The sequence below is a fragment of the Danio rerio genome, chromosome 12 (genome assembly GCF_049306965.1).
Source record: "Danio rerio strain Tuebingen ecotype United States chromosome 12, GRCz12tu, whole genome shotgun sequence".
NCBI lineage: Eukaryota > Metazoa > Chordata > Actinopteri > Cypriniformes > Danionidae > Danio > Danio rerio.
In genome coordinates this window covers 19,831,386-19,853,977 of record NC_133187.1, presented here as the reverse complement: position 1 = coordinate 19,853,977, position 22,592 = coordinate 19,831,386, and the positions used below count along the sequence as shown (strand labels likewise).

The window sequence follows — 22,592 nt, the reverse complement described above, 5'->3', positions numbered from 1 at the left end:
AATCTAGGGTCGCCATAGTAAAATGAACGACTAACTTATCCAGCATTTGTTTTATGCAGCGGATGCCCTTCTAGCTGCAACCCATCACTGGGAAACATCCCAACACACTCATTCACACACATACATACACTATGGCCAATTTAGCTTACCCAATTCACCTATACCGCATGTCTGGACTTATGGGGGAAATCAGAGCACCCAAACCAACACAGGGAGAACATGTAAACTCCACAAAGAAATGCCAACTGACCCCGTCAAGGCCTGAATCAGCGACCTTCTTGCTGTGAGACAATTGTGCTACCGACTGAGCCCTTGTGACACCACTAAGATCAAAGTATTGTACCAATAACAATGACATCTTTCAAAAAGATTATTAATATTTACAATTTGTGCATATACAAAGCATACAGTATGTATTTATTCATATTTCCAAACCAGAGTTTTGATACATGTTGAGTCCCTCCACTGGTCTGATGTTAATATTAAACCATTTTTCAAAAATCAGTGGAAATAACTTTTACATGTTAACTTTTACATGTTATTACACTATAAGAAGGTAGGCCTACAGGGAAAGTTGAAATTTAAAAACATTTGGTAAAATTTTCTCATTAAAATCAGAAGATTTTTTATTGACACAATTGAATATGCTCTATGGAATCGCAATTTGACTGTGCAGTATAGCTTCAGTTGTCATGGCAACAGTAGAATTCTTTAGCAGGTGAGGGTGTCAACTTTAGAACAGTAAACGTGTCAACTTTAGAACAGTGGTGTGAAGGAAGAAGAAATTGTGGCTGGTTGTTTTTTCAAGCTTTTTCGGTTTACGTGTGTTAAAGTTCTAAATTTCCAACATGGATCTAATCCCCATGCAGAATATTACTCCATCAAGTGCAGAATTTCATGATGAGTCCTCTAAATGTTTTCAAGGCTCTTCGCTGCGTCAGAGACTCTCACAGTCCATCAAATGCTGCTTTATGCTTGGGACAAAAACTCCAGTTCAGAGTGTTCTCATAAGCCCACGAGATCCTGACAGAGCAAAGAAGAGAAAACGTCCCAGGATGGTATGATTGGTTTGATTAATACTTAATTTAGAAGAAATGATAGCATCTGAGGTATAGTTAAATCTTAACTAAAGTCCCCGTGAACCGGAAGCTATGACTGTTAATATTTTCGTATTGTGACGCAGTTCCTAGAGAAATGGAATATTTAATCACAAAACAGTGGACGTGACTTGTTTTTTTCTACTGTGAGCTGAATGGATGAGTAAAGTAGGCAGTTCAAGTGTTTAGGGACAGTAATTACTACCTAACAGACCCCTGCTCACCATTTCTGTTTGTTGTCAAAACTGACAGTTGGAGCAGCATTATTAAATAAATACGGTAGCCACACCCATTTGGTAAGATATATGCAATCTGACAATTTAACTGAAAAAAAAAACAAAAAACAAGGTTTTTCAGATTTTAATTAAAGATTAGAAGGGCAAACTATTTTTTTTCTAAATAACATGCTCAGATGAATTGTTCACCACAAAATTAGCAATGTGAGCTAACAAAATTATCTAGTTAGTTTTGATTTCATGGGGACTTTAAGATAATAGAAAGTACACTAATTTTTTTCAGGTGTGGGTCACCCCCTCCAGAGAGGATGAGCTCATCAGCCCTGAGAAACAGCCTTACTCTGAACAAACTCTTTCTGTGGAGAATGAGGGTTCACCCAGTAAGAAGTTTAAAGGAGATGTGACTAATCATCATGTCTTCGTTGAGCACTGTTGGACACACCAGTGCTGCCCAGAAAAAGCTCCAGTGATTCCCTCATCGCACTCTCAAACAGTATGTTTGATTTTCCTGTTTTTACTTAAACAATTTGCTCAGTGTCTTTAAAAAAACTCATTTCTAATCACTGATTTATTTTATCTTTGCCATAATGACAGTAAATAATATTCGACTAGATATTTTTCATGACACTTCTATAAAGCTTAAAGTGACATTTAAAGGCTTAACTATGTCAATTAGGTTAACTAGGCAGGATAGGGTAATAACGATGGTTTGTTTTGTGGACTATCGAAAAAAATATAGCTTAAAGGGGCTAATGATTTTGACCTTAAAAAATGTTCATAGGGTAAATGTTTAAATGTTTTTTTTTTATTAAAAACGGCTTTTATTCTAGCCAAAATAACGCAAATAAGACTTTCTCCAGAAGAGAAAATATCAAAAATACTGTGAAAATTTCCTTGCTCTGTTAATCATCATTTGCGAAACATTAAAAAAATCAAAGGGGAGCTAATAATTCTGACTTCAGCTGTGTCACTTTTTGCAGCTTTTCCATTTGGGGATCAAGGAGGAAACACAAATTTCTTCATGACAGTTGCCTTATTTTACATTATCCTTATCAAACTATATACAGAAAAAAGAAATTTGGGAGAGTGGGAGTGGGGGAACAATATTAAAAGTAAAAATAAATCTTAAAATTCAACAGAAAAAGGACATTAGGTTGAATGGGAGTAATGTACTCAATCCATTTATACCACAAGTCAACAAATGTATTATTATTATTATTTTATTTTTTTTGGTTATGCACACTGTATGTTATTTTGTCCATAATAAGTATATTTTCAAAACAACAATCATATCTTGCATTTGTGGTGGATTAGGTTTATACCAACATCTAGTAATGGCTTTTTTACTTGAAGCAAGGATGACTCTATACATATATTTTCTTTTTAAGAGATCCATTGACAGCATCCCTAAATGAAATTCCTCAAAGCTGAAATCAATTGAAGTATTTAAGATATTTCCTAAAATGCTATGTGTTCCTTTCCAAAAACTACTAATTTTAGGATATCCCCAAAATATGTCAAAATAGTTGGCGTCCTGTGATCCGCAATGCCTCCAACAATTTAAGTTCCCATGGAATGACACTTTGTGTTTTAGAGTAAGGAAAAAAGAAATAATATTTCTCCAGCAAAATTCTCTCCAATACGAAGAACGGGAGTAGCCCATAGTAATTGACATATATTTAGCTAATCCTCAATTGAAAGGATGATACCACTTTCTTTCTCCAATCTTTCTTTAAGTTGCTCAGTGTCTTATTACAATTATTTCCTCTAATAAGTTAAATATATGTGCTCTAATTGATTTAGACTGATACATCTAGAAATAGTGATGACTAAATCTGAGGCATAGCCACATCCAGACCAATCTTACAAGGAAACTATTTTACAAATTGTTCGAAAATTAGTATGAAATTATAAAATTGTATGTTTTCATACATATAAACTGGAGGTGTTGCCCCTAAACCCGACCTTTATCTTGGGATCAGTAAATTGTACTAAAATATAAACATGTGATCGGTCAAATGTACATGAACTAGTCAAGAATTGCAGACTGATTGTGTTGACACATCTTATTAAACATCACCTAAAAATACTCAATCTTTTTTAGATGTTGCTGAGCCCCAACATGCGAGATGAGTCCACCAGGGCAAGGCCAGTTCCTTCTGTGGAAAATGATGGACCCTCCAGTTTAAAGGGTCTACACAAGGACTTCAAAAGACAGGAGGTCTCATTACTTTTCCACCCAAGACATCAACACACCATACAGGAAATGAAAAGGAAAGCACAAAGAAAACGACAAGAGGCTGCTCGTGTAACAAATTTGGGACTGGACTGCAATATTTTGGCAAAAAGAGCTGACAGTCAAATTCTACAAATTTTCAATCAGTTAGACAAAATATGGTTCTTCTCGCCATGAGAGCAGTCCAGCGAGAACTCCAGCCTCAGAGCACAGGACCAGTGATGGCTCCAGCCCTAGAATGCCAGCCCAGTGTTGCCTCCAGCATCAGAGCCCTGGGCCAGTGTAGGCTCCGGAGACTGCTTCACCTGTATTATTGTATTAAAATTGTATAAAACTTTTTAAAATAAAATTTGTAATAAAATGAGCTGACAATCTTTTATTATTAAAATATCTTTGCTAATCAACTTGATTATTTTTTAAAGATGTTGTTCCTAAAGACAAATCTGAGATTACATTTTTTTTTCTTCAAGAATTGCACTTATAAGAATTTATCTTAAGAAATTGATTAACTTACAGCTTATTTTAAGATGATTTTTACTCTTGCCATTCTAGGAATCATAATAGTATAACTGCAGAGTCTGGCCTTTCATAACCATAACTCATCCATGTTCTGTAGTATGTCTCCCATTAGAATCAAGGATGTCAAAAATGATTACCAGACAAACTGGTAAACATTTTTAAAAACGAGAAAGCACTGCTCATGCCAACAACGAATCCTAATGGTAGCCAGCGAGTAGGCCAGCAGAATGGCACTGGCTAGAGAAGTCCACAGATGGCAAAGGCAACGCCGAGGATTTGTTCCTTTCAAAGCGCTGACTGCAGCAGAGGCTGTAAATAAGCCTGAATAGATTTATGAGCACTCCTGTATGTCTCTGCAAGGTATCAGGGTGGACCATTAGATACAGTTCTGTGGACAGAGATAGGGGATTATGCTGAAGATAGAGATACAGATACAGATAGGGCGAGGGCATGAAAGCATCGGCTGACATGTCTATTCATTATTTAGTCAGAGATTTATGCTACAATTTGCTCAGATGGCGATAGAGAGCGGGAGCGTGGGTTTGATGGAAGCTGAAATTAGTTTAAAATAGTCAATATGCTTTAAATGATCAGAAGAGAACAGTGAGGAGGTGTAATGGGATTGATTTCAACTTTAAATTAGTATTAAATTAAGATACATTTCAGGGTCAGGAAAATGCTTTTATTTTTATATGGCCTATAATTCTTAGGAATGAATAAAATAATGTTTGCGGCATTCAGTTATTTTTCTTGTTATTTGCTGTTTTCCATACATCCAAATAACATACATCCTAATGGTTTATGGGATGAATCACAGTAGTTTGTACTTTTTAAGAAATGCTTTGAGTTTTGCTTTTTTTATTATTATTGTGGTTAAAGATATTCTGAAATTCCCTGTGAATGAATAATGGATTTATGTACATTGAAATGTTGTGTCTGGTTTTGAGTACTAAATCAACAAAGGCGAGATACTGCAAGCAGGGACTGAACTGATGAAGGAAAGTCACAAAAATAAAAACTTAATAATTAAAAGACTGAAGATGGAATGGTACAGCGATATTTAAATATATTTTTTTCTAGAGGCTTTTATTTTGCCTTAATATCAGTATATAAAATATAAAATTACAAATGTAATTAAATTAAAGCTTTCCATCCTTGAAAGTGGATTGAACAGTCTGCTTATATATGCCCAAGGTTGTGACTGAGATGCAAAGGTGTAAATTAAAAATCATCGCTCAATATGAAAACACAATGCAAGTGTAAATGAAACACTTTGAACTGTACAGGATATGAAATAATATGCAAATATAGGTTGTGTTTCCAAGTGGTTAGTGATTCAAATTATATTTTAAAAGTTCAGAATTCAGGCATATTGCCACATATTGAACATATAATTCATTTATTCATTCGTTTTCTTTTCGGCTTAGTTCCTTTATTAATCTGGGGTCGCTACAGTAGAATGAACCGGCAACTTATCCAGCATATGTTTTACACAGCGGATGCCCTTCCAGCTGCAATCCATCCCTGGGAAACATGCATACAGATTCATTCACACACATACACTACGGTCAATTTTACCATACCCAATCCATACATTGGATTTGTGGGGGAAACCGGAGCAACTGGAGGAAACCCATGCTAACATGCAGAGAACATGCAAACTCCACACACAAATGCCAACTGACCTAGCCAAAGCTCAAACCAGCGATCTTCTTGCTGTGAAGTGATCGTGCTACCCACTGCGCCACAACAATTAATTAAAGGTACAAATGTAAATTTTTACCGTTTAGCGTGAGGTATCTTATGTGGAAAAGCTGTTTTTTTTCTTTTCTTTTTTTCTATGCATGGCAGCAATTCATACACTGAAATGTAGATTCTACTTCTGATTTGGGCTAATCTTACAATACGTACACAGATTTGACTTAATAAACACAAAGCAATGACTATATGCAATATTCTATGAAATTATTGCTGACCAGTTTACGCATTTTTCCACATTTTGTCTGTTTTTAGTGCACTAAATCCATGTAACTGTGGTATCTCGACAGGAACTGATAAAGAAAATACATCAGATCAAAAAAAAAAAAAAAATCAGCAATTGTTTAATGGCTCTAAAGTTGTTAGAGTTGTCACTATTTAGACAAAATGTTTTTTAAAAAAAACATTTAGACTCAAAATACACATTTATGAATGGAAAATAATAAATAACTTTAAAGTGATTTCTTAATTTATTCACCTTTCTAATTCAGGCAAAAACACATTGTAAAAAATACACATATATATATATATATACATATACAGTATGAGCAATATCACAAGAGTAGCAGTGCGATGTGGTTGTATATCTGCCTATTGATATCGGCACTGGTGGGAGGTGTGCATTGGCTAGAGCCTAGTCTCCCACCAGTGACGATATACAGCCACATCGCACTGCTACGAGTGTGATATTGCATTTATACAACATAATCATATGTATCAAAAAGAAAATCGAACACGGAGACTCTCAAAGCCCTTTTGTAAGTGGTACTACTTTCTTCTGCCAATCATTCACATCTGCAGCTGATGTCAGAACAGCAAAAGCCGTTACTAACTTACCAACATCACTTTAGAGCTAGTGTTAAAATGATTCTCTAGCGTAATGCCTAAAGTGATGACATGATTTTGCTGACATTTTAAGACTTCAAGGCTGAACAGCATGAAATGTCATCAGTCTACAGAGATTTCCCTGTATTTTTCTGTTGCAATTGGGAGATCACAAAAATTAACCCCGAACAAACCAAAGCAACTCAGTCACTACCAGAATACTGTTGTGTTTGCTATAAGAAAAAATGCTGAACACATGCAGATATCTGCTTGTTGCTTACTGTATGTGGGCGAAGTAATACACAAAAAAGGTGAAGAGGCCTTTGTGTGCTGTTATATATATATATATATATATATATATATATATATATATATATATATTTATATATATATATATATATATATATATATATATATATATATATTTATTTTTTTTTTTTCAATGCATTTTTTAATGTTTTTTTTAAATGCATGCGTTGTGAGGATTTGTCGTATTTAAGCTTTCAAACAGATGAAGATCTTTTCGTAATTTTTTTAAATGGCAGGTGATTTTTGTAATTTCATGTGTTTTCTTAAATTCCAGCACGTTAAGCTCTCTTGGCCACCATAAAAAAGTGTAATTTAACATTTTCAATAGTTTGTAGTGATATATTATCTGTAATGGTGTTGCAAATTATGGTAAAAAAAATTTTAATAAACTGTGTTTTTTCTGTTTTCACTGACCTATATATAGTATTTCCTATATAATATATTGTTTTAAACTACTAAAATGTCAACGAACATCATTTGTTTAATGGAAAGCTTGAATTTCACCATCAAATGTTGAGCAGAGATAAAAGCGAACACGGAAAACACATGTGAATCTTAAAATACAATATCCATTAACACATTTTTTACAGTTCAAAATGATTTAAAAGATCTTTTTAATGATGGATTCACAAATTATTTTATTTAGCTACTTCTAAAATAAAAATATATATTTGGGTAACACTTTACAATGACATTACATACATAATGATGTTTTATTATGTAAACTAAACATTACTTTAATATGGACTAATACTGAGTTCATGCATGTGCTAATCATAAACTAACTTTAACTAAAACATGAGTCACATAAGTTCATGTGTGATTAAAGACAACCTTACTTGTTAGTACATGATTGTTTGTTAATTATTGTATTAATTACTACATTAGTTTATGCTTAATTTAACCATCATGAACTCATGATATGTTAATGTATAATTATATCATGACTTTACTTAGAGGGGCACATCCTCATTAACCCATTCTTAACTTATAATGAACACCTTATACATATCCATTTAGTGTGACAACGGTAAATAACAATAGAAAAGTGTTCTGTCAAAAATGAACAGTTTAAACACAGAAGTTCATGAGTAGTTAAGGGTGAGTTAATGATGATGGGCCACTTCAAGTAAAGTCATGACTAGGGCCAGACGGAATCAGCAGACATTTTTTGCTATTTCTGCGCAGAATTTTGGTAAAAATCTGTGGATTTATGTGAAATGATTTTGGGAGTATTATAACTAAAACCTTAATATATAAAATAAAAGTAATATTTTTTAAAACTTGTATCTAATGTTTATAATGCAAATCCAATTAGATCCCCTTTTTATTTTGTAAACAAAGAAGGTCTCTCATATAATATATATGATAAAAGACAGAAAATATTACTTTACAAACTATATTGTTTAAATCATATACATATTTTAATATTAGTCAATAACATAACTGAAATTACTTTAAAAACTAAATAAATATGAATTTACACACATTTACACAAGTAAAAAATAGGCTAAAAATCTGCGGAATTCTGCTCGCACAGATTCTGTGTGGGCCTAGTCATGACATAATTATAAATTAACACCTAACGAGTTCATGTTGGTTACATTTAGCTTAAAATGAAATGCTAATTAATACATTAATTAACAACATAACAACCAGTTAAGGTAGTCTTTATTCACACATGAACTTAAGTGACTCATATTGTAGTTAAAGCTAGTCCATGATTGGTGCACAGATGAACTCATCAATAATTCATAATTAATAAAATAACATAATAAAGTACTGTTTAGTTTACATATTAATATGTCATTATTCTGTTAATGTTACCTACCTGTTACCTATATTTGTTAGAAATAATTAAAAAAAATCTTAAATCTTAAAATGTCTAATAAACTATAGTAAACAAGCCTTCTCACAATAGCTAGAAATAGGATGAGTTTTACGATTGTGTAAGAAATAAACAGAGTTCTCATGTAAAAATCGTACTCTTTGGCCAGAAGATATGTGGCAACACACAAAGCTAAAATAAGCCAGAGTAATAACATTATGAAAGATCTGCCTGTCCCGCACTCTCACACTGCCCTCCACTCTGTCTCTCTTCTGTCTTCACCTTTTTATTTATAGCGACATTTTGCAACTACTGTACACCTCTTTCGTCTATTTGTTTGTTTAAGCGAGCATCAAAAAGTGAGAGGTCAAATAAGCAAAGCATGCAATGTTTATGTCTTGAGTGGATGAACCAGAGAAAAAAGCTGCGCACTACAGGCCCCATATAACACTATAATTAGCTCTGCGCGGATGGTTTTAATGAGTGTGAGGTTTGACAGTGAAGCTTTCTAGCTCAAATGATTTCGTTAGGCTTGTGTTTATTCCAGTGTGTGGGTTTTAATGTGCGTCCCTAAGGATGGCTGGTCAGCACTGATTATAGTAACAACCCCCTTGGCCTGTCCAAATAACAGTCATCTGCGCCACACTGTTTGTTATTTTGCTCAAGTACTATATATATATATTCAAGCTGAAAATGACAGCCAAGGATTCTTGGTTTCTTGTCACGGACTAGCACTGCTAAGCGAAGGAACTCAGCTGGATGATTTGATTAATGTACAGTACAGTGGAGTTTAGAATTAAAGAGCAATTTATAAACACTTGATTTTTTTTTACATAAATAATCTATTATGTGACCCTGGACCACAAAACCTTTTATATTCCACGTATGTATCTAATTTTAGCCAAATGTACAAAAATCATTAGAATATTAAAATAATAATAATTAAATTTTTATTTTGATAATTCCCCCCAAAATGAAAATCTACTCACTATTTTTTCACCCCTAAGTCGTTCCAAACCTGGTGAACACAAAAGAAGATATTTTGAAGAAAGCTTGAAACCATTGATATCCATAGTAATTAAAAAAATAGGAAAAACAATTACTATGGATGGCAATGGTTACAAAGTTACAAAGGCAATGGTTGGTAAAGTTTCTTCTGTGCATATATATAAAACCTTCATTTGTAATTGGAGAACATAGAAAGTCCACATAGAAATCCATGATTAATAACAGAATTTTAATTGAGATATGGGCTAAACTGCTGTTGCATCACAGCAAGAAGATTGCTGGTTCAAGTCCCGGTTAGCTGGCATTTCTGAGTGGAGTTTGCATGTTCTCCCCATGTTTGTATGGGTTTCCTCCGGGTGCTCCACAGACATTTGCTATACAGGTGAATTGAATAAGCTACATTGGCCATAGTGTATGTGTGTGAATGAGAGTGTATGGGTGTTTCTCAGTGCTGGATTGCAGCTGGAAGGGCATCTGCTGCGTAAAACACATGCTGGATAAGCTGGTGGTTTATTCTGCTGTGGCAACCTTTAATTAATAAAGGAACTAAGCCTAAAAGAAAATGAATGAATAATTGAGATATTTTGTCTATAACTCTTAGAGGATTAACTTACGTAAGTTATCATTCTTGAGTATTGTAACATTTACATTTAAGAGTAAAAAATCCAAAGTTAAATATCTCAGTTAAAGTGTAGAATTTTAACTCTTTTTAAGTGTCAAGGAACCATCAACTCACAGTAATGTAAAGCAGAGTTCTTTTTTAACTCGATACAGCATAAATGATCTAATTTGTGTTGTACAAGACTGTCACAATCACCAGTGATCTAGCCTATGCAGATCGCATGAGAACTACAGATCTGCTATGATGCTGTGCGCCAGTCAACACCAACTACAGCTGACAATAATCTGGACACTCAGGCCTCGTTTACACTAATACGTTTTTGTTTTAAAACTCATTTGCTGCTGTTACGCCATCCGTCCAGACTATGCAGAAGTATTCGAGCGTCGAACACGAAGCGCTTTGGAAACACTGAAGAGGCCGTTTTCGTTCTAAAACGCTGCTGCTCTGTCTCAGTGTTGAAGGGGGAAAACAGAGACATCTGAAAACAGAGAAATCTGATTGTGGCTTTTTCCTCCCTATTAAGTAGCCTACACACAGTTCAGTCTTGCAGCCTCTACTTGTAAGTTCAGACTTCACAAGCTAGGTATGAAAAAACTCCCGAAGACACGTCGGGTAATTCTTCAAAGGGAAACGTGAACTTAATAACTTTGTTCACATCACCCTGGCTACGTTGTTTCACTTTCTTAACAATAAATTGAAAACATCATATGAGGAACTGCCTATTTTCATTTTGATAATAGCAACTTAACAGATACCAAAGATGTTAAGGCGTTGTGTAGCTACATTAATATGACCGTCATTTTCACTTTATGCATATTTATAACAAAACAGGGCCTATAACATTATTGCCTCGTTTAATTTTTATTGCAATATGAAACATACCGTCTCTTTTACTGAATATCAGTTTTAATAATCAATAATGACCTTAAAGGTAAGCAATCAGTCAATTGTGCAGAATCAGTGTACGTGGTTAAAATATTACCCTAACTTATCTTTGTGCCTAGCCAAAACACGTTACCTGAGAACAAGATTCAAAAGACCAAAGTCGGGGAATATGTCGTTAGATATAGACAACAAGATGAATTAAATATCCTGTTTAACAAATATAGTAAGATTAGATCCAGCGGTAGATCCTTGATGAACAGTCCGACATGCACAGCTCTCTAATGGGTAGATGTGCTCTCAAATCACGCTGCAGTGCATGCCAGAGTGTGTGTGGTCAAGTAATTTAGACGCAGAGTTCTTCAGAAACGCTGGGTGAAACGCTAGTGTGGACCCGGGTCGTTTTCATTCTAAAATGCTGTTTTAAAACTGAAACGTATTAGTGTAAACGGGGTGTCACTTACACACACAGCTGAAACTCATACTCAGTGATAACCTGGACTATAAAGACACCTCTCAGGGCGTACTCACACTATGCTATCCGAACTGTGCGTTTATTAATCATTCCTACTGTTTACTGAACGCAAATTGTCGTAAATTATTAAAGACGCAAACCCCTCACTGCACGACAGCTGCACCTTCAGCAAACCTCCTAATTCCTGCAGCACCAGGACTTTGATTGTTTATGAGCGTATTATTTGACTGCGTGTCACTGCATCCCAAACGACTAAACCGATATAACTAAAGAAATTTCCGCTGTGCTGAGTGAGAGCTCTTACTGAACAGCACATCATCGATAACAAAAGCGCACTCTGGTGCGAATGCAATAGGAGACGGGAGGGGGGACAAGCATGCTTCGCCCGGTTCAAGGCAACAGTACATAGTATGAGTACACTCTTATTTTCACACCCTTGGTTGAGTTTTGTAAGCTGTTAGTGAACAATTTAAAGTGATCTTCTTGTTGAGCCTTGGTGTGTCTTTGACCCTTGCCTTGTTTAATGTTTTCTGTTGTTTTGCTGCGTTTTTTTTCTTTCTTTTTTTTCTACGTTTTGAATTTTCTGCACACTACTCTTTGTCCTAGTGCTGGGCAAAGCGAGGGTTTATAAAACTCTGAGGGCTCTATTTTTATGATCTAGATGCAGTACAATGCGAATGGTGCAAAAGCATTGAGGGTGTGAAAATGCACTTTGCGCAGTGGTGCATGGTCTAACAGGGTTGTGCTTATTGTCATATGTGTTTGTTTTGAGCAAACTGCATTAAACCAATCAGAGTCTCATCTCCCATTCCCTTTAAGAGTCAGTTGCGTCGGTTGCAACAGCTGGACAAATTTAAACTAGTTTTTATTAAAACAAATATAAATATGCATTTAATAAATAATACTGCTTTTAGCGTTAATGGTATGTTTTAGCAGGGACGTAAATGAGGAAGTAAAGAATGGGAAATGCTGTTTGGCACCATAAAAATTTAGCTACAAATTCATATTTATCCGTCAAATTGCTGTAAACATCACAATCTTCACCAGCGCTAAGTGTCTCTCTTTGCGGCCGCTTTCCGTGAGTTCTATCTCAAATAACAAACTCGAAAAAGATATGAGAATGTTTTATATTACTTGCAAATAACACTTGTCAGATTTTATTTTGGAGAGCAGGCATGAGGTTCAGCTGTGTCCTTTTCAATTTCTGTCTGATTCAGACTCAAACTAATACGTCTGACAGCTACTCTGACTGACAGTGTTTAAACAACGCAAAAGTGCTTACTTCTAGGGGTGTGACACTTTTCCTGGTGACTTGGAGCCGATCCACAAATTTCAGCACATTATGTTAGCTGACCAATCAGAGCATCTTGAGGGCAGGCTTTCAGAGGAGCTAGGAAATATGACAGACGTTTTCTTGTTAGCTGAGTAGCTGTATATAATCAAAGTAAGATATATGAAAAAATAACGTGGTTTTCTACAAATGAAACATGAGCACACATTGCTTTGCATCTCATAAACACAACCAAGCCTTAAAAATACACTCTGGACCACCACTTTAAGAGTATTTGTACAAGTCAAAATTCTAACTTGGGTCATTTGCAGCACAGTCACTCTGTCCCCACGCACAGTCCACTAGGCTACTGCACATGAGTTTTTTTTCTGACCTATCAGTCAAATGCAGATTCGGCATGTATCAAAACACATCTGAAATAATCGATGCTTTGAATCGTCATTTTTTAATAGTCATGTGACCAACCTAGGTATTTCATATCAAGCTTCGGTGTAGTGTTTTGAAACACTTCAGGATCTGGACACTGTCAAAACATCTGTTTCACGTCAGCCATCCCTAGTTTTTCTCACTTCCATTGTCCCTGACTTATTACATAAAGGCAACTCTTTTACGAGCGTTATTTTAGCTCAAATAAAAATTGGGACAATATGTTCACTCATTTGGAGATGATTTTAACTCCACTAATTATAAATAACACCACTAATTTTGGCGTGCATTTTTATTACCAAAAGTAAAATTAACATCAGTCCTCCAGGTGTGTCTTGCATGTGTCTGTTTTTGCATCTTAAATGTCATTCAGTCTGACATAATGACAACTGAGATCTTACAGTCTGACATGGGAATCATGTTTGTACAACAGTCGACAAACTACAATTGCACAGTATGCACTGGGCTTCCTTTTCAATTGTCTTGTTTATACTGTGAGTCAGAATATTTGCAACTTGTGGAAAATGCTTTAAAAACTGCTCGCTTACTCCCGTTCAACTACTTAAAATTAGTAAATAGTTGGTTGTTCTCTATTTTTGTCCTCCAAGAGGACTCCTGAATCCTACTGTACAGCCATTTTGAATAATAATATAAATATAAAGCATTTAATACTTAATTTACATATGGTAATTGGAAGAGGCTTGTTGTCATTGGCACTTTAGCAAATCCTACAAACACGATGCCTCACTTCTACTGTAGGTTGGACTGGTAAGATCTACCTTTTACCTTTAGCTAATCATTCTGTTGAAGATAAATGTCTTCCCATCGGCCATGTGTTGTTAAACATTGTGAAGAGTCAGAAATCAGCAGTGGTTGAAAGGTTGCTCCCTTGAGTCTACAGTCAGCTCTTTCTACCAATAATGTATGAAAAATAGGTCTGAAACTATTAAAAATGAAGTATTTACAGCAACGATATAAAATGGCTGCAAATTTTGCCTTAATTAAACTGCCACTCAATATGTTATAGCTACCAAATGTTGGTTTATGAATGTATATTACCCATAAATGAAACAAATTTGAATGTTTTATATATATTCATTTAGTCACAAGATGTGCTGGTTACATACAGTATGTTCTACTTAATATTAATGAGAATTTTACATTTTATAAAAAATACATTTTGGTCTAAATAACACTTTCGATAATGAATTGAAATATTTCATGGATTTATACCCTATGCCTATACATTTTTATGTCCCATAAGTTAAAAAAATATATATATTTTTTTATGGTCATTTTTTATCATGTACTAACAAAAGTATGCATTTAAATATAAAAATGAGTGAAAAGTCATTTGGTTAAAAATGATGAATAAAAAGTCAGATCATGTGTGGAGTATGGGAAGGATTCATAACTAATAGCTAAATTTAGATTTTTCTTAATTATACGAGAATAATTGTGTGATCATTTTATCGACTATTATATTTTTATTTAAGGCATGGCAGTTAAATATTGTTTTAATTAATACATTAATGAATGTTTAGTGCTTGAATGATTTATTATCATTTTAGATAACAAACTATTGGTTACAGTCAAGATGATCAAGACCAGGGGTCCGTTCTTCATACCTCTCTCAAATGATCTACAATGATTTGGCAGATCCTGGTTCTTTTAATTTTGATAACTGATCTCTGGCTAATTTGGATCTTCAAACAAGTTCGCAAATCAAATTAAAATGTCTGGATGAACTGATCTGAGATCGCTGCATGTGTTGTGAAGGACAGACCTATCGATCCTCGAAATCATGATCAGCAATGCAACAATTGGCTGACGGCACTGCAGCATAACAACATAATCCGATTAATATTCAATTATCCATTAATTACATAAAATTAATAGAAAACGGCTTTTAAATATGATACGCTATCACTTTCGGGCTACAGGCTCTATGCGTTCATATGCCAAGAGTATTTAGCAATTTATTTGGTTTTACAGTTAAAGCTGATTTTCTTTATTAGTAGCCGGTTTCTTAATCGGTGTAAATAATATCTGGCTGTTTAAATTAGTTTTGCATAATAAAAGCATTTTGATGGTTGTAAAGGAAAGTCATAAAATCACCATCATATTAGCTGTCAAAACATGGTCATCACTGCATAAATGTATAAAAAAATAAGTAGAATATTGTGTATGTCTATTATCATACACACATCATACTAAAGCGATTGTACATGTTTGAATCTAAAAGCCCCTATCAATAAATTTTCTCCTTAAACCAACAGCAGGTGAAGGTCCAAGCACTTTTATTCGGAGTGCAGATTGCATAGGTTTTATTAATATATATTTTAAAACTTAATATTTATTATATATATATATATATATATATATATATATATATATATATATATATATATATATACAATAAATAATATATGTTTATAATATATATTGTTAAAAAATTATATTTGCTATTTTCCAAAGTCTACATAACTACTACTGAAAGAAAATATATACTGTAAGAAAAAGTTTAGTATTATCTTTGTTTGAACTGACCCGATACCCTGCTATGACAACAACTCTCACATGAGTTTTGAAGTATGAAATGATCCTGGACCATGTCAAATCATCTATAACTTAATCCAGCTAAGTAATCCACGTACGAAGAACGGACCCCTGAAAAAAGGCAACAAGCAACACACCAATGTAAAAAAAAAAAAAAAAACTAAAATAAACTGAATGAAATAAAATAAATGGGAAAATGTAAATGAAACTAATTGAAATCAGAGTTAAAAAGGCATGGCAAATAACTAGGGCCAGACAGAGTCTGTCAGACATCAGTTTTTTCTATTTCTGCGCAGAATATTGATTTATGTTGAATGATTTGGGGTGTATCATAAAAACTTAATATGTTAAATTAAAAAAAATTAATTTTAAACTTTTCTTTAATGTTTGCAATACAAATCCTATTAGAACCACTTAATTAGTAAACAAAGCAAGTCTCATCTAATATATCTACCATATGTCTACTAAAAAACAAATATTACTTTACAGACTGTAAACCATATGGACATTTTCATATTTGTCAGTAATACTACTGAAATTAATTTGATAACTGAATAAATATAAATTTACACATATGTACACAAGTAAATTAATAGACCCGATGGGTTGAAAATCCGTGGATTTCTGCACGCGCAGATTCCGTGTGGGCCATATAACATAGAACTTAAAATAACAAAATAAAGTAACAAAAGACTGAAAACAAAACTAATGATCAATACGAATATAAATGATCTCATTTGTTCTAATATAATATATATATATATATATATATATATATATATATATATATATATATATATATATATATATATATATGGCTGATTCCAGCGTTATGGACGTGACATTTGCAGTAAAAAAATGAAACGTATATTCTCAGAGAAGGTATATGTTAACAGTATATTGAAATATATGTTTATATTTTTCTTACCCCTTAACCATGGAGTTCAGGCATCAAAAAAATATCAGTCTATGCAGGTGTTTTATATTTAAAATGACGGCAAAATGAATGCGTTACGGACGTGACAAAAAAAAGACATGAGTTTTGTGAGTTGACATACTTTGTGAAAATTCTGTGAATGAAAATGCAGAAGCCAAAAAAATATATAACAGTCAAAAGGATAAGGGTTGGCTCTGCATGGGACATATATAATTAATTTTATTTAGTTTTTCATTTTTGCATTAATGAGGAAAAACTATCGTTACGGACGTGACTTGTCTTCGTTACGGACGTGACTGCTCTGAAATTGACAGTTGACATATTATGAAAATCAGATAAATGCTTTCAAAACTTGACCAAAGACCTATTTGTGGATATCTGTTGGGTGTGTAAACCAATAAACTTTAACCTCTAAGACATCTGAATGGTAAGGTTGCACAATTAATCAAACTTAAATAGATATCACCTTGTTATTTAATTCGTATTATGGCATGTGTGTTGTTAAAGGTTAACGCACGTTCGAATGTTCAAAACTCAATTCGGTAACAATGTTGCATGCTAACATGGTGCTTTTATACTCTGACTAATATAGAATTTATAATAAACATAATCAGCTATAATGGGCCTATGTTTAGCAGGCTCCTAAAGTTAGTGTTTCCAGACAAACTTGAATTAAATCATTGCCCGACTGTTGCGCAAGACCGTGTCTACGTGGAGAATATTTAAAATCTAGTTTTGTCACAGATATGGCAATATTATATTTGACAAAGTTTATTTTAGTTTATTCTAGTTAACGTGTTAGTTGATGGAATAAATAATTTAATTTCTCCACTCGCGCTTGCTTTCTTTTTCTCGTCGGCAGTCACTTCAGGACAGGTTGCAAAAAGTTCATACGCACCAGGGTGAGAGAGAAAACTTTAAAACTTAAGAAAGGTTTTGTGTAGGCTATGTTAAACAAGCATAGAAAAATAGTCATTGGTTGTAGGCATGTACGATGGATGACTATAATGTTTATATTTTTAGGCTATAGTTAACCGATTGTGTAATATTGAATTAAATATTTACAGCTGCAGGTCCTATCGATTTTCTAACAAATTTAATACTCATATAATGTAGTTAAAGCTTAGATCAATATCAAGATTTTATTCTTATTTTATTCTTATTCTTATTAAAATAATTTTAATAAGCACTCAAGCGCATTTGCCGGGTGCTGGAAATCTTTGAAAATGTTTCAATTTTAATGTAGGCTATAGCCAATTTTCAAGCTTTGAAAGTGCTATTTTGGAATAAAGGGCTTGGAAAATGAATTGTGTCACTTTGATAATTTATCTTTATAAATAGTTATTTAATTAATGAAATAAAAAACATTTATGCTCTGCATGAAACGAAAACTCCGCTGTAGCCTGACCCGCGGCGTGCGCATTTTGAGCAGTGGGAAAAGACCAAATGCATGGAGGTTATTGATTATGCGCCTTGCGCGCCTCGCGTTTTGTCATTGCGCGCTTTGTGCACTCCAGAAGAAAAGCATGTTACCTCAGTGGCGTCTTTCATTCTTCAATCAAACGAAAGCAGAGGCGGGGTTTCCTTGGAGGTGACAGAAGTGTCAAGATGACTACGGCGAACTTTTTAATGACGGAGAGACTTGTGGTCGCTGTTTTAAGTCATCCAAAGTTGTATGACTTTACAAATCTTGAATTTCATAATGTTATTTAAAAATTTAAATTATGAAAACACTGACAGCAACACTCGCGCACAATAGACCAGCTGATTCAGTTGTTATCTATAGTGACATTCAAAAGAGCACCGTGCTCCTTTTCTTCTTGTCAACATAAAATGCATTGCAGAGCGCCTCACGTCTCTGGAATAAAGAAGCGCGTTCGTTGTGATCGGCTTTTATGAGCAACACATATTTGTTTACTCGCATGACAGTAACACGTGCAAGCACACGTGCTTACAGATGTTTTTTGCCAAAAAAGGAAAATGAAAGAAGGATATTCTGGCCACAGTTTGACACAGGAGTTGACGAACCAGCGCTGATCCTGGTCGTCTGTGCTGCCTGGAGCCGCGTCATAAACTCAACTAGGCATATTCATGATTTAGTGCAGACTACAATCAACAAACCACCCTTTTTTCCATTTGGAAAATAACAGCTATTAATGGTTCTTATATACATTTTAAATAGCCTAATCTACAAATCAAACAAAGAAAAATATTTTATAACTTCGCACCAAACTGATGCTTTCATTTTACAGCTTATAAAACATGTATGCAAATTAATGCAGTATCACATGTAAATTACAAAATTGTTATATGCTTAGCCTATACTTTACAAAATGTATAGGTTCAAAGCCTTATGGTTCATCATTATCTTTCACTATTGGCAGCGCGTGCGTCATTATGGCCAATTATGGCAATATGTAAAATGTTGTTTTCTTATTAAACATTTATTTCTGAAATGTTACTAAAGTGGTTTATAGTTAAATAAAAATGTTCAGTTCTTGATATAACATATGGATGTTATGTAATGTAAGTCAGTAATTGTAATGCAGCATCATAATGAACAAATATGCGCTAGTCATTGGCTTATATTAATAAGGAGTTCAAAAATGGTCACGTCCGTAACGCAAAATTGTGTTTGTTTAGAGCAAAGACCTGAGATGAGTTAGCGATTATAATTAGTATGGACATATTTTGGCTTTGTATACAAAGTTTCATTTTATTTGTTATAATATTTATTCCACAATATAAACTTTTTCATTAAATCGTTACGGACGTGACACGTGACCGAAGCTGCGTGATGTCTTAAATATGTAGCTCATAAATCAAAAGGGCAATAATGTTATGAAAAAGTAAGGATAATTATTTATACTACAGACTCCAATCCTTCTGCAGAATGATTACTGTTAACATAAAGCATGGAAAAGGTGAGTCTTTAACCCCTTTTTTGAAAGCACGAAAAGTGGTTGGATGATAATGAAAATTACCATTGGCACAATCCTCATATTTCATGGATAAACAAAACAATTTCCTTAAAAATTCAACAAGAGCACATCATAACAATAAAATATAGACCTTAATAAGCAAATTGAAATAGGTTTTGTTATTTTGGTCAAAAGTTTATTTTTTCATGATAAGGTTGACATTTTCATGGAATTGCTCATATATATATATATATATATATATATATATATATATATATATATATATATATACACACAAACACACACACACACACACACACACACAAACACACACTTGACTGTCCATCCTGAATTTTTGGCTAGCTTTAAATGTGCCGCAGTACTGATGTGAAGTCATTAGAACTGACAGAATGAAGTCAAAGTTATCTTCCAAACTTTTCAAAAAGCGAAGTATCTCTGTGCTTTCTTGACTGTTTCCTTCTCTCCGCAATCGTAGCTCTTGCAACTCCCCTACATGGCAATTATATGAGTGCTGAGTCGGCATCTTTTCTTCTCTCAGTTATAAGTTAGCAGACACTTGACTGTGGCAGGTAAGCAGTGCTTGCTAAGACCTTTATTACCAGGACTGTCTCCCTGCGAAATGTCACCTCGGTGTATTGTTAGAAAGCTAGATTCAAACAGCAGCATAAACATGAGGTTACAGTGCTTTGGCAGACCTGTTCTGCTTAAGTTACTGTAGACCGAAGAAGATGTCAGGTCATGGTGAATTGACTAGTTCAGTTATTTAGTACATATTGCATCACAAGGCAGAAACCCGGTAAATTATTTTTTAAAAAAAGATTTAAATATGTGACTCTGGACTAATTTTTATTTTTTATTTTATCATCATAATAAAGCTATATATGAGCAATATCACACAGTGCCATATGACTGTTATTCTGCGTGCGTTGTGACCTCGCCTTAGTGACCCTACCACTTACAATATACAGCCACATGGCCATGCTATGCATGTGATACTGCGTTTATACAACAGTTCGACGGCATAATCGTGTGTATAAAAAAGATCAAACACGGGGAAAGTCTCAAAAACCCTTTTGTACGAGGAACTACTTTCTTCCGCCACGCATTCATATCTGCAACTGACGTTCAGAAGAGCAAACGGTTGCTACTTCACCAATGTTACTTTAGAGCTTTTAAATGATTCACTAGCTTAATATCTAAAGGGATGACAAAACAGGTAATTTTTGCTTACATTTTAAGATTATAAAGCTAGACATGTAATGCCATCAATCTACAGAGATTCCCCAGTATTTCTGTTGCAATCGGGATTTCAAATTAACCCAGACACTGCCAGTTTCTGTAGTATAAATACAGTAATATAAATACACAAAAGAAAGAAAACAATGTAGAACGTCATTTACCCGATTTATAATGATTTGTTCTGCAATAGTTTGAAATTTACGCTTAGAAAATGCTGTTTCTCTTACCTAAGAACGTCTTATGCAGCCTCTGTCGCCGTCTTGTGGCGTAACGTCAACTGTCACTTTTTTTGGTCTGCTCAGGCTGATGATGGCCGATGTACTGAATCCGATGCTCCGAAATTATATCTTTAAAAATATAAAAATATATAAAATTATAAAAACTATTTTAAAATAGGCACTATCCTTAAAATAAACTATATTGTTGCAATCTAAACAACTACATTCTTGACTAAAAAGCTAGTAGAGTGTAAACTGTAAAGTGTCCTCTGCTTGTCGCCATGTGTGGGCGGAGTAATACACAAGGGTGAAGGGTTAAGAGGTTGGACAGGGCTGTTATTTGCAGAATGTCAAACGGCTATCAGCCAATCAAATTCAAGAACAAGACAGAACTGTTTACATATATATCATTTTTAAGGGGTTTAAACAGTTGTGTGGCCACAATCTTATTTTATTTTTTATAATCCCACTTCGTACAAAAAGATTGATGTGCTTTCTTTGTACATGTCATCAGAGAGGGAAAGCCCCGCCCATTAGTGACGATTAAGAAGGACATTATTAGTCTTGCTTATGAATATGCCTTTATGCTGCTGACTCATAGGTGCTTGTAGCTTTGCATAAAAATAGATGATTTTGACTCATATAAAGTATTTTTGGCTATTTCCACAAATATGCTCGTGAAACATAAGCCTAGTTTTTGGTCTAGGGTCATATACACTTTTAAAAATATTTTAAGTAAAAATATATTTTTATTTAAATCATTTGCATAAAACAAACACACAATTTATATGCATTTTTTAAAGTGTTTAATAAATTTAAAACTTTTTAACTATAAAAACCATATAACCATATAATGTACCTTTAATTAAAAAATAGACTCGATCATTTGAAAACATGTAACAAGAAAATCTTTATTTGATGTTTAAAATGTTTAAACAAAAAAAGAGGTTTATTTTAAATATAGCTGCAATATTTACAATAATGGTTAAAATGTTGAAAAATAAAGGTTGTACATAATTTATATTTCTTTTACTGTAAACTATTTTAGAGTGCATTTCTTGTAAAAAGTTTTCATTTTAATAATGGCTGCTTTAGACCTCTAATAAAAGCTGGGAATAAGCAGGAGAGAGTGAGTAAGTGAGTGAGTGAGTGAGTGAGTGAGTGAGTGAGTGAGTGAGTGAGTGA

At 33.9% G+C, this 22,592-nt stretch overlaps 1 protein-coding gene and 1 long non-coding RNA gene across 4 annotated transcripts; one reads left to right on the top strand and one right to left on the bottom strand.

Annotated features, from left to right (window-relative positions):
- Positions 1–352: 352 nt before the first annotated feature.
- LOC137496768 (uncharacterized) lies at positions 353–21,784 on the bottom strand. Of its 3 annotated transcripts, none has more exons than XR_012387961.1 (3): positions 21,417–21,784; positions 13,078–13,185; positions 353–1,023 (listed from the first exon to the last, which is right to left on the bottom strand). It is a non-coding gene; the product is annotated as an uncharacterized lncRNA (long non-coding RNA). The 3 variants fall into 3 exon arrangements; XR_012387960.1 differs by lacking the exon at positions 353–1,023 and adding an exon at positions 3,785–3,874 and having other exon boundaries at positions 21,417–21,716; XR_012387962.1 differs by lacking the exon at positions 353–1,023 and adding an exon at positions 3,932–4,476 and having other exon boundaries at positions 21,417–21,716.
- Positions 748–4,102, top strand: LOC137490437 (uncharacterized). Its single transcript, XM_068218671.2, has 3 exons — positions 748–1,058; positions 1,617–1,826; positions 3,438–4,102. Exons 1-3 carry the CDS (start codon positions 849–851, stop codon positions 3,744–3,746), a joined length of 729 nt encoding a protein of 242 aa, XP_068074772.1. The 5' UTR covers positions 748–848; the 3' UTR covers positions 3,747–4,102.
- Positions 21,785–22,592: the final 808 nt, after the last annotated feature.

Bases quoted from the DNA above. Each gene is read 5' to 3' on its own strand.
- LOC137490437 (XM_068218671.2), top strand. From the start codon at position 849: ATGGATCTAATCCCCATGCAGAATATTACTCCATCAAGTGCAGAATTT. The intron at 1,059-1,616 runs GTATGATTGGTT...AATTTTTTTCAG, and splicing joins AGAGAAAACGTCCCAGGATG to GTGTGGGTCACCCCCTCCAG. The intron at 1,827-3,437 runs GTATGTTTGATT...AATCTTTTTTAG, and splicing joins CCTCATCGCACTCTCAAACA to ATGTTGCTGAGCCCCAACAT.